Source organism: Peromyscus eremicus, chromosome 19, assembly GCF_949786415.1.
Source record: "Peromyscus eremicus chromosome 19, PerEre_H2_v1, whole genome shotgun sequence".
Taxonomy (NCBI): domain Eukaryota; kingdom Metazoa; phylum Chordata; class Mammalia; order Rodentia; family Cricetidae; genus Peromyscus; species Peromyscus eremicus.
Window position 1 is genome coordinate 25,632,800 of NC_081435.1, and position 15,832 is coordinate 25,648,631.

At 47.0% G+C, this 15,832-nt stretch overlaps 1 protein-coding gene across 6 annotated transcripts in view; it reads right to left on the reverse strand.

The window, feature by feature from the left end:
* Positions 1-8,166: 8,166 nt before the first annotated feature.
* Hbegf (heparin binding EGF like growth factor) overlaps positions 8,167-15,832 on the reverse strand; it is a 114,302-nt gene continuing 106,636 nt past the window's right edge. For all 6 annotated transcript variants that reach the window (XM_059246558.1, XM_059246557.1, XM_059246554.1 and 3 more), the window contains 4 exons: positions 15,465-15,642; positions 10,609-10,764; positions 9,829-9,919; positions 8,167-9,555 (listed from right to left, as the gene is read on the reverse strand). In XM_059246558.1, the coding sequence (XP_059102541.1) occupies positions 9,847-9,919; positions 10,609-10,764; positions 15,465-15,642 (407 nt within the window). In that variant the 3' untranslated portion in view covers positions 8,167-9,555; positions 9,829-9,846. The remainder of the gene's footprint in view (positions 9,556-9,828; positions 9,920-10,608; positions 10,765-15,464; positions 15,643-15,832) is intronic.

Genomic DNA, 15,832 nt, shown 5'->3' on the forward strand with positions numbered 1-15,832 from the left:
TTTTTTTTTGGTTTTTCGAGACAGGGTTTCTCTGTGTAGCTTTGCGCCTTTCCTGGAACTCACTTGGTAGCCCAGGCTGGCCTCGAACTCACAGAGATCCGCCTAGCTCTGCCTCCCGAGTGCTGGGACTAAAGGCGTGTGCCACCACCGCCCGGCAACATCCCTTCCTTTAACTCACCTGATTTTAATTGTCTACACGCCCCGTCATGCATAGGCATAAGATGCTTAAATAGGAGGTTCTTCCTGAAAGTTCACTTGAGTAACAGTTTCGCATCATGAGCATGCACCCCAAACCAATTCAGGGCGGATGGGCTCCCCCTCCCCTGTACCGGGGTGTATCAGGAATACATTTGAATAGAAACTGTCAAAGTTCCATGGTCATTAAGGGGAGGGAAAAATTATCCCATTGTTCAGAGGGTAGCATGTGCATACATAGTTTAATGCAGGTCGGGGCTTGGGGTGCACTGTTCACAGAGGGATGTATACACTTATGGTGCAGGTAGAGGAGCTAGGTTACCGAATGCATTATCAGAAGAGGGAGTGTGCATAACCCAGACCAAGTACCATCCTGTCCCAGCTCCTAAATTATCCCCTGCCTGTTTGCTTCACCTTGAACAACTACATAGTTTGTGTAGCTGTAAGCTGCACTGTACTAGAGGCCCAAAGGAAAAACGGGCCGGTGGCTTTTTTCCTTCTGTCACATACCCAGGAAAGCCTGCTCACTGTCAAAATTGAGCGATAGTTAAAATGAAACTAGACCCACATTACAAAGAAACCAATGCAGTGACTGATAGGTTGAGTGAGGAAGTAAGGGCTGGGGAAAGGGTGAGTTCATTCCTCCTGTCTGTCTGGTTCCTACACCCACAATATATGTCTTTGGGCAACTTCCCACACAGACTCTGACCCACCAGCTACAGCTCTCCAGCCCTGAAAGGAGACCTTTTCCTGAGATTCCCTGCTGGTTAGTAATGGGCAAAATGCTGGGAGGGAAAAATAAAGAGAGAAAGGGAGGGGAGGAAGGAGAGAGGAGGGGAGAGTCTTTGAAAAGGAGAGGGCAGTTGGCCTCCTTCACTGTTGTGTGGGTGTCAATGAGCTAATCCATCAGTCAAAGCGGCAATCAAGAAAACGTGTGCAATTTTTAAAAGTTCAAAAAGCAAAACTGACTGGCAAGCAACCACCAAACTGTATTAATTTGGTGGTGGCCTGACGATCGGAAGACCAATCATGGGACGGGGTAGTTCTTCTGCCCTTGAATGGGGTTGGCCTGCAAGCAACTATCCCCATTTTCTAGAGGCTTGGCCTGGGTCAGGCACCTCACCACACCAAAGAGGAAATGGTAGAGCCTTGTCCTCTTCTCTCTGGAGAATAGTGGCCAGGATGAATCATGGTCATTGAAGAGGCTGGGCCCCCTGGACAAGGTCAGCACTGGGCAAAATTACATTAGCTAATAGCAATCAAGTGTGATTACTTCACCCCTCCAAAACCCAGGGCTGTCAGTCATTACTCTGGGGTTAAAACTACTCTCACTTCCCCGGTTCATGTGAGGATCAAATAAAATCCTATAGCGAAAACACCATACAAAGACCAGAGTTTGAGCTGGGTGTAGTGATGGACACCTGTAATCCTTGAACTTGGGTGGTAGTAGCAGGAGGATCAAGAGTCCCAGGCCCCGAATCCACCCTAGTCCATCAGCACAGCTTAGCAGTGCTTCCTCCAAAATGTATCTGCATCTGAGAATGCCTCACCGCCTCCTCAGCTACCATGCTGACCCCGGCCATCACTGTCTCTTGTCCAGGCCGGTAGAGCAATCTCCTAACTTCTTATTTCCTACTAACTTACTAACTTCTAACTCCTGTTTTTAACACTTGCGTCCATGGAGCCCATTCCCTGCATAACAGTCATGTTTCTAAAACATAAATCAAATCACATCATCCCCTGGGTAAAGTGCTCCTTGGCTTCCAAGCTGTTTACGGCAGCCTATAAGGGAGGCTCCATGTTGGCTTGCCTCACCCTTAAATTGTGATGATGGCCACAGCTGCAGACGCCCCTTTCTGCCTCTTGCATATACAAAATCCGCGTTTTCCCCTAGGTCTGTTTTTAACTCAAGACCGTCACATAACTGCTCACCGCTTGTCTCAGGCCAGATGTTGTCTTCTCAGAGGACTCTTCTTGAGCTCCACCCCACATCAACAAATTTTGTCCCCACTAACGCCAGGAGTATAACTTATTCCAAAACCACCAATTTCTGAATTGATTCTATTTCTTTGTGCACATATTGCCGGCCCCTGTGTCAGTGTTATTCACTGACAAGTGATTGATTCTCCAGGGACAAAAATAGAGCTTGGCATTCTTTAAATGCCCCCCCTTTATGAATAGATGAATATCTGTGTTCCAAAATGCACCCTCCCGCCACTGTATCAAGATGCCTTCTCCTTCGGAGTAGAGATCTCATTTAGAAAGTGTTAGGGAGGCCTCCGCAAATATTTGCTGAATGAACAGAGCTAGAGTGAATTACACCAGCCAAGAATGACTCTCTGGGAAGGCCCAGCTAGTCTCAGGAATTAGCATTCTCCAGCAGGAGCCTGGCTTGCAGGCCTTGTTGACAAAGGGAAGAACTTCAAACCGGTCAAGTTGAAGTGACATATTTGGACAGAATTGCTGTCCTATGGCTGCTTAAATCCCCCAATACTTATGAGGGTCCCTTTGACATTAAGTGTGAGACAGTGACTGAAAAGCGTCATTTGCTTTTAAGGAAAGAGCAGAGGACTAGCAAAGGTCTGAGTTTCAACTCTAAATGTGTCATGAATTAGTACCTTGGACAGGTCAAAGAATTTGAGGCCAGCCTGGGCTACACAGTGAGCTACAGGACCCTGTCTCAAAAAAAGAAAATTCATTATGTAGCTGAGATGCTCTTGAACTCTTGATCCTCTTTACTCTATCTCCCAATTGCTGGAATTACAGGCATGCATCACCAGGCCCACCTCTGAATCTTTTTCCAGTGATTTCTTTGCTACATAATTTCTGGATATAAGAGAAAACCAAGACTGGGTGTGGTGGCACATGCCTTTGATCCCAGCACTCAGGAGGCAAAGACAGGAGGATCTTTGAAGCCAGCCTGGTCTACATAGAGAGCCATAGGGTAGCCAGGGCTACATAGAGAGACCCTGTCTTTGAGAGAGAGAGAGAGAGATAGAGAGAGAGAGAGGGAGAGAGAGAGAGAGAGAGAGAGAGAGAGAGAGAGAGAGAGAGAGAGGGAGAGAGAGAGAGAGAGAGAGAGAGAGAGAGAGAGGGAGAAACCTGAAGAATTCAGGAATGTCACTTAGAAGTTAGAACTCAGGTTTGAGAATTAAGTTTCTTAGTATCCCAACTTTGTCCCTTAATTTTAAGTATATCATCTAACTTCTCTCAGCCTCAATTTTCTTACCTATGCCACAAAGAACACCTGTATCCCAGGTTGTGGTGAGTCTTAGGTCAGCCAATACCCATAGAGTGTTCAGCCAGTGCATATATGTAGACAGCACCCAGTGGACCTAGATATTATTAACCTATCAATGACGGTGGTGTATGCTTTGAATCCTAGCACTTGGGAGGCAGAGGCAGGCAGATCTCTGGGTTCAAGGCCAGCCTGGTCTATATAAAGAAAGCCTGTCCCAAACAAGCAAACAAAAAACTCTCCAAGGCACTTGAAGAAATCTGATGAGAAAAAGGAGCTATTCTTTAAGGCCCAGGTGCCAGTTTCCCCTGATGGCTGGTGCTGGGAAGTGTCTGCAAGTTCAGCACCTCCCAGGACCGTGATGCCAACCACAGAGAAGGCCTGAAGACCGCCGAGTAGAACTACCATCAGCAACAGGGGCATGAGGAGAGGACAGCAGAGAGGCCTGAAGCCCTGAGCCTGCAAGAAACATCAGCTGAGGCACCAAGTGTGCTCAGAAAGCCCAGCCCTGGCCGTTGGAAGGGCTTGAGACGGGAAACTTGGAGCCAGGAAAAAGAGCCCCATAGAGAGCCAAAGAAACCAGCTCTCCAGTTATTTCTGCCATCTTTGTTACTCTCTGTGATTACCAGAGTCAGGCGTTGGTCCTTCACAGAACTGGATGGAAAGCAAGATCAAGTGACCTTGATCCAAGCTTCTTGTTCATGTTTTGTTTTTATTTGTTTGTAATAGGGTTTCCTGTAACCCAGGATGACCTCAACCTTCTTTGGAGCTAAGTATTACCATGAACCTCTGATCCTCATGACTTTATTTCCCAAGTGCTTGGACCAAGCTTGGGGACCTGAGTTTGATCCCTTGAATTCACGTAAAGATCAGAGAGAACTGACTCTATAGAGTTGTCCCCTGACCTTCATACATGTGCATTCACCCCACACAAATAATAATGCATTAAAAATTAATCTCTCTAGTGAAGTATAACACAGAGAAAAGTGTGCAAGTCATATTCAGTGAATTTTCTCAACTCGAATAGACCTGGGAATCCAGGCGGTATAGATCGTAGAACAACTTTATCGGATCACTAGATCTTCCCTGTGACTGTTTCCAGTCACTGTTGATCCCAACCAGTATCTCTTTCCTATTTTCTTTCACTATAAATTAGTTTTATTTTTAATATCACATGTTATTGCCATGAGGGAGCAGGGCTCATGCCACTGTGCTGTCAGAGGACCAACTTGGGGAGTCAGTTCTGTGTGTCTCGCTGATCAGACTCAGGCCATCAGGCTTGGCTGAACCATCTCAGTGGCCCAGTTTTTTACTTTGTGTGAAACCGGACCCACACACAATGTCCTCACTTAGGTCTGGCTCCTTCTGTCACAAATGTTGTAAGATTTATCCACATCATCGTTTGGTACATTATTGTCAAAATTTGCCAGTTTGCTTATTCATTTCATCACCAAATATTAGAAGGGTTGTTTTGTGGGCTTTTGTTTGGATTTTGCGCTGGAGATCAAATCTTGTGCATGCCGGGAAAGCACTTTATCCCTGAGCTACAGACACCCCCCAGACCTGTTTTTTTTTTGTTTATTTGTTTGTTTGGTTTTGTTTGTTTTCTTCTGTTTTGAGACAGTGTTATGTAGCCCAGGCTACTCTCCCTCCTTCCCCCAGACAGGGTCTCTCTGTGTAGCCCAGGCTGTCCTGGAACTTGCTCTGTAGACCAGGCTGTCCTCGAACTCACAGAGATCCATCTGCCTCTGCCTCCTGAGTGCTGGGATTAAAGACGTGCGCCGCCACCACCCAGCAGCCCGGGCTAATCTCAAACTAGCAATTCTCCTGCCTCTATCTCTTTAGTACTAAGATTGTGGCAGTATCCCACATCCTACTGTTTTCTAGTTTTCAATGATTTAAGTAATGCTTTAAAAAGATCATTGTTTTAAGTCTTGATAAGCACTGGTACTTGTTTCTGTTGCATAAACGCCTAAGAATAAAATTCTTGGGTGATAGAGTAGTCATACAGCTTTGGGAGTTACTGGTTGTATTAGCTACTTGTCTCACTGCTGTGCTAAAATCTCTGACACAGCAACTTAAGGAAAGGTTTATTTTGGTTCAGAGTTTACACAGCATTTCATGGCAGTGAAATCAGGGCAGCAAGAGCTCGAAGCAGCTAGAGACATTGCATCCTCAGTCAAGAAGCAGAGAGATAAGTGATGGGGCCTGGTTTGCTTTCCTTTTACTGTTCCATGTGAACTAGCCTAGAGAATGGTGCCACTCAGTTAGGGTGCGTCTTCCTACCTCAGTTAACCTAGTCTAGAATGTCTAACCTAGGTGTCTCCTTCGGTGATTTTAGAGTTTGCCAAGTTGACAGTCAATATAAACCATCACCCTGGTTGGTGACTAGAGTTCAAAAAAGATATTCGAATTATATATGTGATCTCTGTGTGGGCCAAGTACAGTGGCACCCACTTGTAATCCCAGCACTCAGAAGTCTGGGGCAGGAAGATTGAGGGTTCGGAACAAGCCTGGGATACACCTCAAGGCCTTGTCAAAGAGAAAAAGGAAGAAGCAGAAGAGGAGAAGGAGGAGGAAGAAGAGAAAGAAAAGCAGAAAAAGCAAGCTGGTTCAGGTAAAGGTACTTGCTGCCAAGCCTGATGGCCTGAGTTCCATCCCTGGGCCCCCCCAGGGTGGAGGAGAGAACTGACTCCCACAAGCTGTCCTCTGACCTCCACGTGTATATACCTCCCTGATAACAAGAAATAAACAGTGGGCTGCTAATTTTGTAGTCATGTATCCTTTAGCAAGAGCTGACTAGTACAGAAGCTAGTTTAGTCTGCTGGTCATCTTTGCTTTAAAAAAAAAAAAAAGGATTACAAGGAAGGAAAGAAAAACATCTCTATTTGGGCTGCCAGAGAAACTTCAGCAAGTCACTTCTCTCCGAGGAGAGATGGGAAAAGGGAGAGACACCCAAGGGCACTTAGCGAGGGCCTTCCTTGCCCCCAACTCACCCAGGACACCGTGCATCCTGACAGGCCCTTAATTTCACCTTTGCCCTGTTGTCCAAGCCACCCTCCCTTGACGGCACCCCTCTAAACCCAACCACTTTCAGGGCAACACTAGATTGACTCTGCCCACTTGACAGCCTCGGATTGGAGTTTAGTTCTCTTACAATAATGTATGAATGTAACCAACACCACGCCTCCATCTCAGCTTCATTCAGACAATAAACACATCATGGGGCTAACGTCCTAGTAGGAGCAGATCGACAACAAACAAATAGGAATGTGTCAGCAGTACTTGGGAACGATGGAGGAACCCAAATCCCTCCAAGGAGAGGATGGTATGTTGAAGAATGCTCTGTGTATAACAGGGCTATCAGAGGAGGACTACAGAGTAGACAAGATCTGATCATGTGTGTGTCAGATGTGGGGGCTCAAACCTCGGACTTCTTGTGTGCAAAGCATGTGTTCTACCACAGAGCCACCCCCCACCCCCCAGCCCTGAGCTTTGTTTCAAATAAAAAAATCATTCTGGCCAAGAGGCAAGGTGGAACTAGGAAGGCAGGAGGCCATCTCAGAGTCCAGGTCTGAGAGGATGGTGTGTGGGACTGGGTGACCAGAGTGACGGCCAGGTCTGAGAGGACGGTGTATGGGACTGGGTGACCAGAGGGACGGCGGTTGCGCATATACACTCAAAAAGTATAGCACACGAGTTGTCGATGGATTGGCCTTAGAACATGAGAGCAAAGGCAAAAACCATCTTGTTCTTTCCAGGCGCGATGGCAGCTTGCATGCACCGTACACAATTAAACCCTGAGTCTAGGACCTGACAACTGAACACACAGAAGCCCAGCCCCCCAAACTTCCTATACCCATGTTCTAGTCTTTCTTGTGTGAGAAGTAGTAAGCATTAAAACAAAATAACTAGTCCTAGCTCATGGTGTATTCTCAGGCAAGTTATACAACCTGAGACTCAGTTTCCTCTTTTAGGAAAGTGATATAGCAATAGTACCCCCATCCTGGAGTTGTGGACAGTGAGGACAGTGTTCATAAATATTCCTGACATGGAGACAGAGAGCTTAGAAAATTCCTATGTTAAACAAATTCCCAGTTACAACAGGCAGACCAGGGCTGGGGAAATGGCTTAGTCAGTAAAGTGCTTAATATGCAAACACAAGAGCCTTAGTTTGTATGCCCAGTGCCCATATACAAGCCAACACACTGGCATGTGTCTGTAATCCCAGACTCTTGGTAGCAGAGGAAGACACAGGAGAATTCCTAGCCTAGCCGAACTGAATTAATGAGCTCCGGGCCCAATGAGAGACTTGTCTCAAGCAAGGCGAGCAAGCTAGGCATTAAAGGCTTACATGCCTTTAATCTCATCACTAAGGAGGCAGAGACAGGTAGATTTCTGAGTTCTAAGCCGGCTAGGGCTATGTAGTGAGGCTTTGTCTGGAAAAAAAAAGGGGGATGAGGAGGAATTAATAAATAATAAAGGAGAACAGTCATGAAAGATACCCAAAGTCAACCTCTAACCTTCACACACAGAAAAATAAAACCAACAAGCCAGGTGTGGTGGTGCAAGCCTTTACCCCTAGCACTCAGGAGGCAAAGACAGACAGATCTGAGTTCAAGGTCAGCCTGGTCTACATAGAGTCCCAGGGTAGACAGCCAGGGCTCCATGGTGATACCCTGTTCAAAACAACAACAACAACAACAAACAAACAAACAAAACTAAGCAGACCATGGAGTAAGTGTTATCTTTATTTGGATCACAAAGTATAAATATGAACCAGGTTTTGGAAATATAGGTTGTAACAGTTCATAAATGGCACCAGAAACTTCCATGGGACCATAACAGCATTACGTTTTGGTGAGACAGTATAGTTTTCCTACCCCAAACCTTCCCTACCACCAACCTTCTCTGTAGCAATTGATAGGTAATCAATTGCCAAGGATAGTCAACTCCAACGTTCCCTGCTCCTCCTCAGCCTTTCTCGTTACTAATACCTTCTCCAAACTGTCCTCTGCTCTACCAACCTCTGCACGGAGTAGCACCACAAGAACGGCAGGAGTAAGGGAAATGTCTTGGCACAGGGAGACTGGGAAAGGCTGATGGCAGAAAAGGGGCCGGGCAACTGCAGGCATGGACGCCCAACGTCTTCTGAGATTTGGCAGGGAGAGGACACAGGTAAACACCAATATCTATTACACATTGACATCAGCACCTTGGGCTTTCAAAACACAGACAGTAGACAAAAATCACCTAGGCAAGACTGCAGTCCAACTCACAGAGTGGCTCTGCCCAAATCAATCCCTATACTCTGACCACACGCAACTCCCCCGGGTACTCTGCTTCTGGGGTGTCTTCTGAAATGTAGACAGACAATAAATTACCACAGACGGGCTACAGAGCACGTGGGAGTGTGGCACTGAGCCAGAGGGTAGAGCTGCAAAGAGGTGGGCCAGGATATTGCCAAAGTAACAGTCTAGGCACTTGAAATATTATTGTTAGATTGTTAAAAACTAAATAAATTAACATACATAGAATAAAATAAATATATAATTTAAGAGGCATTTTACAAACAAATAACAAAAAAAAAAAATAGTTGTTATTTTTTCCTCTGTGGGTAGAAGTCCCAAAATTCAGAGTTCTTGGGCTTGTGGTATTTCACAGTTAGCTCATCAAATCCAGCGTGCTGGAGGGTCCAAACAGCAGATCCCTTGTGGCTCCTTGAACACACAGCTTCTCAACTCTGTTGCTTTCTTCCAATCTATAAATCATTCTTCCTTCCTCCCTTTTTTTTTTTTTCAGCCAAAAGTCCTGGAGCATATGGGATCTAGCTGGCACTTTAATCCAGAAGCTAAGTGTTTAAACAAACCGGTAGGCTCGGTGGAGGGGAACCAGAAAGGCCTGGAGGGCTCTCCTGCTTCCACTGTGTTGCGATCTGGATCCCAGTGGGCATGTCTGTTTGGCACTTAGAGGCTCTGATACTTTTGCAGAGCAATTACGGGAGGCCCAGTCAGGGTAGCAACTGGGAATGAAGAAGTCTTCATGGCTGCTTGCGAAGTCTTTCCCCTCTGTAGAACTTGTAATGAACCACGGTCTCAGAGGTAGCCATCCTCTGAAGGTTCCTGGAGCACAAGAGGGAGGCAATGAAAGCTGGGTCCAATCTTAGGAAAGGCAAGGAACATTCGGAAGGGGGGCTAAGGGTACTGCAACCTTGAAATCTAACTGGAGATGCCTCACCAAGACTCTGAAGACAATTCTGCATGGGAACCGACTCCACAGTAGTAACCTGACCCCTGCAACCCCTGGTAAAGGAATTCAGCACTCACTGAAACCCACCCACGACCCACCATGCCTCGGCCTCTCTCTGCTGCCCAGGGCAAAGGATGGACCATTACCTTGAGCACAGGTCCTTCTCAGTGGGAATTAGTCATGCCCAACTTCACTTTCTCTTCATTTTCCACATCATAACCTCCTCGCCTGTGGTACCTGAGGAAGACAAAGGGTTGTGAAGGGATGACAAAGTGCAGGTCCCACAGCCAGTCCTTGGAACTCCCATGACTGGTTCTTGGAAAAGCCCAGAGGGTATGGCAACTCACTAGTCTTTGGCCCGAATCCAGCTTCCCCAAAGGGATTCCTGTCTCTACCAGCAGAGTATTTAGAGATTTATGTCTGTATATATATGCATGTTTTTAGACACTGCACCTCATAACCTAGACTGGTCTAGCATTTTCTATGTAGCCCAGGCTGGCCTCATAGCAGGTACACACCCATCTTGCCTGACTTTATTTATTTTGATGTTATTTGGTCCTCAAAACATCCTTATAGAATACAATCCCTGAAAGATTATCATCAATAATATTATCCATGCATTTACTACCAAACTACACACCAATGCCAGGAGAGAAATGTTTAAGAGGTGTCTCCATGGGTGAGTCAACAGGCCACAAGGGTAGGAAGTGAACCCCATGAGAAACAGAGGAACAGAACCTGAATGGCCTGGCAATAGGTACTCTGGGCTCTACACACTGGCTTCATGCTGTGTCAGACAAAATAGTTTTTTGAAAATATACAGTAACAAGCCCAGGGGTATGAGAAAAGGCTCTAGTCCTAAGTCCTAGGAGGAGAAAGAAGTGAGCAATTTGCAGAACCAGCCTTCAAAGGCTCCAAACACTCACCTAAACATGAGAAGTCCCACTATGACAAGTAGACAGACAGATGACAATACCACAGCCACCACAGCCAAGACGGTAGTGTGGTCATACGTATATAAGGGATTCTCCACTGGTAGGGTCAGCCCATGACACCTCTCTCCATGGTAACCTGGGTGGCAGCTAGAATAACCAGAAGAAGATAGAGTTAATGGTGTAAGCACCCTCTCTCCCGCTCTTCACCCCTACCCCAGAGTCTGCTTCAGGCAGGGAAAAAGCGAGGAGGAGTTGAAGGTCTCAGTTTAGATGTACTCCACATGGGTCTAATCTATTACATCTGTGCTAAGGTGTTTTGCTTCAGCCACCAAAGAGGACTTGAGCATCAGGCTGATGGATGGAGCTGAGGGGGATTCAGTATCACTCCCTCTAGAGAGGCCCTTCTACATTCTGACCCAGAAATAAACCCAGCCTTGCCCATCAATGCATCCAGCATGCGGTCCCTCCCCACTGCTGCTCAGCCTATTAATAGGCCCTGTCCCTGTGCCAGGAGTCATTTTTCTCATTTCCTTCACTTAACTCCTAGCTCCCAACCTGGGAGCTAAACTTCAGCTTTTGGCCTCCAAATGCTGGGCTCTCAGGCCTCCTTCAGCACAGGACAAAACAAACAAACCGAGATAACATCTTCCTGCCCAGCCACCCCATCAGAGCATGAAAGAATGTTAGAAACAATCCCTTGGCTCTTCTCCCTCAAGAAACAAATCACGTGACAACTGCCTCTTCGAACACAAAGCATTTCCTTGAAGCTCTTAGGAAGACTGCTGAAGAAACACATTCACATCCCTTCCTTTGATGTAGGTGGGAGCCCCATGCTACAGAAAGGTGCCAGGGCCTCCCAAGGTCATGCAGCAGGGCAGCAGCATGGGTGTGGACTCTAACTTGGTCCACTCACACTCCACCACTGCTCATCCACAAGCTGGGGCAGGGGGTAGGCTTGCCAGCTTGGGGATGTTAGGTCAGTAGCTGCTGAAGGAGGCACCAAGAACCCAGCGGCCCTCTACTCTGAACCCCATCTTCTTTGGAGGAGGTTGTGCACCTGGAGCCTCAGAGCCTGGATGTATTCCTCCTTCCCGATGGCAGGGGCCTGGGAGGCTGCAAGGAGCAGAGATGTCCGCTCTGGCAGTGGCAGAGGGGCAGGGCTGGGTAGCACTGCAGCCCTGTCCCTGTTTAGGGCTACCTGTACCTATTCCTGGGTATGGAGCAGCATAAAGACAGGTCAGGTCCACAAAGGACAGAATAGCTACCTTACCTAGCCTCTTCAGCATGTCTAACTCTTGAGTCAGAGTCAGGGAAAAATATATCCCTACCCTGCCAGGACCCAAAGGAAGCTCCTGGGAGTATCCCTGGAAAATCATGTGTGCATAGAGATAAGGGGTCAAAGCGATTAAGTAATCGGTCAAGTCTCATAACTAGGAAGCAGCAAGGCCAAGATCAGAAGCCACTGCACTTCTGTCCACTCCGAGCAATGAGGGTAACGGAAGAAAACCTATCTGGTAGGCCCTGAGCGGTCTGGTCTGCTCTCTGGCCATATTGTTGTTCTTGTCTATTATACACAGCTTGAATTATAAATAGCAAGCAATAAAGGCCTACCATGACCAAGCATTCTGCACTAACTGCTTCGCAAGGATTATTTTACTCGATCTTTGGTGCTGGGGCCTGAACTCAGGGCCTTTGATTCACTGAACATTTAAGGTCAAACCACCTGTGAAGTAGAAGTTATCATCCCCATGTTGAAGCTGTCGAAACCAAGGCTTAACCTCTGCTAACTAACATGCCAAAGCTACAGAGTTAGTGAGTAGCAGAGGCTGGATTTAACCAGCAGTCTGGATGAGTTCAGCAACTATACTCTTCCAGGGGAGGGAAGCAGAAGCTGGATCTGCTCTGCACTTCCAAACCATCATCATTGAAACCGTACAGGTAGTTACTCAGATGATAGAAATAAAACTTGGCCTCAGAGTCCTGCAATTCAGTTACATAATCCCTCTAACACCTTTGTCCTGAGTCAAAAGGATAATAATGTAAATGTGCTAATATTACCCGCTTCTCCCTCCCTTCAAAGCCTGGCTTCCCTAGGGAAGGAGGGGGGCTGAGTACATTCCACACATCCCCGGATGCAGGGCAAGATCCTGTGTCTTGCCCCAAGCCGACACACACGTCCATCAAACTAGGACACGTTTCTCCTCCCCTTGTCTGTGACCCACTTCAGAACTCGCAAGACAGCAGGAATTCCTTCTAGAGTCCAGAGATATTGTCTACACGAGCTCATATATTTCCATATCTACTCCAGAGGTTGGAGGAAGCATCTTTTGATAGAGGAGATCAGTCTAAATGAGTTCCAGACCGGTTCTGTTATTTCTAGCCAGGTGATCAGAGGTAATAAAAGCCCTACCGCAGTGGAGCATCACCAAAAGCCCGGCCACACTTCTGTGAGTTATTATACAATCAAACCCGAGGGTAAAGCCTGTATCTCAAGGAATGAGATGCTCAAGCCAGATGGGGTCAAGAGAAGAGAGCCTCTGCATGTGAGCAGTGTGGACAGTGAGGTTCCAGGCCTGTCTCTCTTCTAGTTCAGTCCTTCCCAATCCAACTACCCCTAGGTTTCCTCTAGCCACAGGAAACTTTGCAGCCAATTTCTGGGTCAGCAGCCAGTCAGAAGCCCAAGAAGACTGCTCTTTGAGGGAAACTTTTGGCGGGTGACACAAGGATTTTCCTGTTTGTGGTGGCTGTCAAAGGCTGATTTAGGAAGCCAGCTAGCCTCAAGTTCACCACAGCAGCCAGGACACACCCTCAACTGGCAGTTTCTGGGTCTAAAGTAGAGGAGAAGCCACAAAAAGGGACACAGATGTAGGTGCACAGATGTCACATTGCCCCAAACTAGGACCTCTGTGTCAGTGAACCCGGACTGTGAAGTGTGCCTAGGAATGTGACAGAAAGTCTTCTGGTCACTTGCTGTGCTCTTAGACCAGTAAAATCCTAACGAGTGTTCAGGACAACAGGTGCCCTCCATAAAATCCTGCTCAACTCTATAAGGACAGGGATAGAGGAGGAAAGCCAACACCCAGTGTGGCCTGGGAGCATGAAAAGCATGCTGGGATAGGAGTGAGACCCTGTCCTCTTCCCATGAATTTATTTAGCTGTTGATCTCATGCAAATAACTTCCTACTCACTCTCTGTGGTTTCCTCATTTTTTTAAGTAGAGAGAGAAAGTTCTGCGTTCCCTCCCAGCAGAGGGCTTTTGGAAATCCCAAAAGACCATTTCTTTTCATCCCTTCAGACAGTGTACCGCACCAATAAATAATCATCATGCCTGCTGGGCTGAACTTGATTTAAATGTAAACAATGAAGATCTCGAAGAAATAATACCAATACATTTATTATCACTATTCCTAGATAGTGATAGTATCTCACGCACACTTCTTGGGTTCTCTGAGTTTAGGAGGTCAGGGGAGTCCTGCTTCTCGGCTGATCAATGAAAGAGCTGCACCTCCATTTGCCGAAACACCCTGAGCCAGTGTGGCTAGACAGACTCCTGGCTCTGGTCCATCCTGACTACCCTCAGAGTCACTTTCTCCTCCCTGAGCTAATGATGCCATTTCACACATTGAAGACAAACATTTCCTGTCCTGTCCCAGGACACCGGGAAGGAGCAGACAGAGATCCTTCCATTCTTAAACAAGTCTCTCCAATACACCAAGCTCCTGCCCAGGGTGTTACAGGAAGGGACACACTGACTGTGACAGTGGGAAGCAATGGGTCTGTCTGCCAACTGCTAAATACAGGACAGATCTGCTGTGTATGATTAGACAAGACAAGGATGCTTTTAAAAGCCAAAAGACCCACGTCAGTCACAGGTGGAAGAGATGCCATACAGACAGATTTTTTGACAGGATGGGAGGCAGTGTACACACAATAGCATCCTGGACTGTCCAGGGTCTCCTAGGAAGGGTCATAGGGCTCTAAGAGTCTGTCTCTCTCGGCAGGGAAGAGAGCGGATGTTTGTAGCCTGATGTGGGGTGTTGGCCTCAGGCATAGCGGTTACATTATACCTGCCAGTGAGCATATCACCACCATCATCTCTGAAGGGTCCACCGTCATCTCTGAGGGGTTGCCACGGTGGCCACTTGCTGGGTTTGGCCTATGAAAGGATAATAAACCCACACTCCTGACAGGGAATAGTGATGCTGCGGGCTGAGTTAGGTTCCACTGTTAATCCTGCACAAAGAAAATTGTTCTCCAACCCCCTATTCCATACAAGGTCAATATCCTCTATGTCTCCCATGTCCTTCTGTCCCTTGCCTGGGTGAAAAAGTAAAGAGGAGTTTCAACTCATTCTACATGATGGTTCCTCTCTGTACAGCCCTTCTATGCCTTAGAATCAATCCACGTCTGCTCACTCACATGCACACACTTGAGTACACACACCTGCACAGCATGTGACTTTAGGCACCTTTTATCAGCTGCTCTCTCCCAGGAACCCACTCCGCCATGTTTCCCATCAGCGTTTCTTTCCAGAGAAGGGTCCAAGGACAGAATAAAAGACCTCCTTCACAAGTGTCAGCTCTCCTACATACATGCTCATTTATGGGTATGCAGGAGGAAATGTCCTGAAGGATTAAGGAGCGTCACAAACCCATGCCACAGGAAATTGCATCCTCTTTGGTGGTGGTGGCGGGGGACTTCCGCTGACTAAAAATATGTCCCTTCCTTTGAACTTCCTCCCAGAGGTTGAAAAGAAACTGGGTGAAATTATGAATTCAAGGAACAGTGACAAAGAACATGTGGCTGAGAGTGTAATAATGGGATTCTTTCTGGGATGGACCACTTACTTGCATGATGGAGCCCGGAGATCCTTCAGGTATTTACATTCCCCATGGATGCAGAAGTCCTTATACTTCCTAAGGCACGGGTCTCTCTTCTTTCCTAATCCCTTGCCTTTCTTCTTTTTTTTCCCATTCTTTTCTTTGCTTGGAGTGGCTAGAGCTTGTGGTTTGGTGGAGAAAGCAACTGCAGGAAAAAGGTACCCAGTTAAGACTCTGTCCTTTGGAGAAAAATATCTGCAGATCTAAGCCAGGCTGATCTCAAACTCCCCGTTCCATCCACCCCAGTGTCTAAAACATGGAATTCTAGGTGGGTACCCCACAGCTGAGATAAGGATGCACACACTCTTTGACCCCCACCTGGAGTCAGAGGCCTG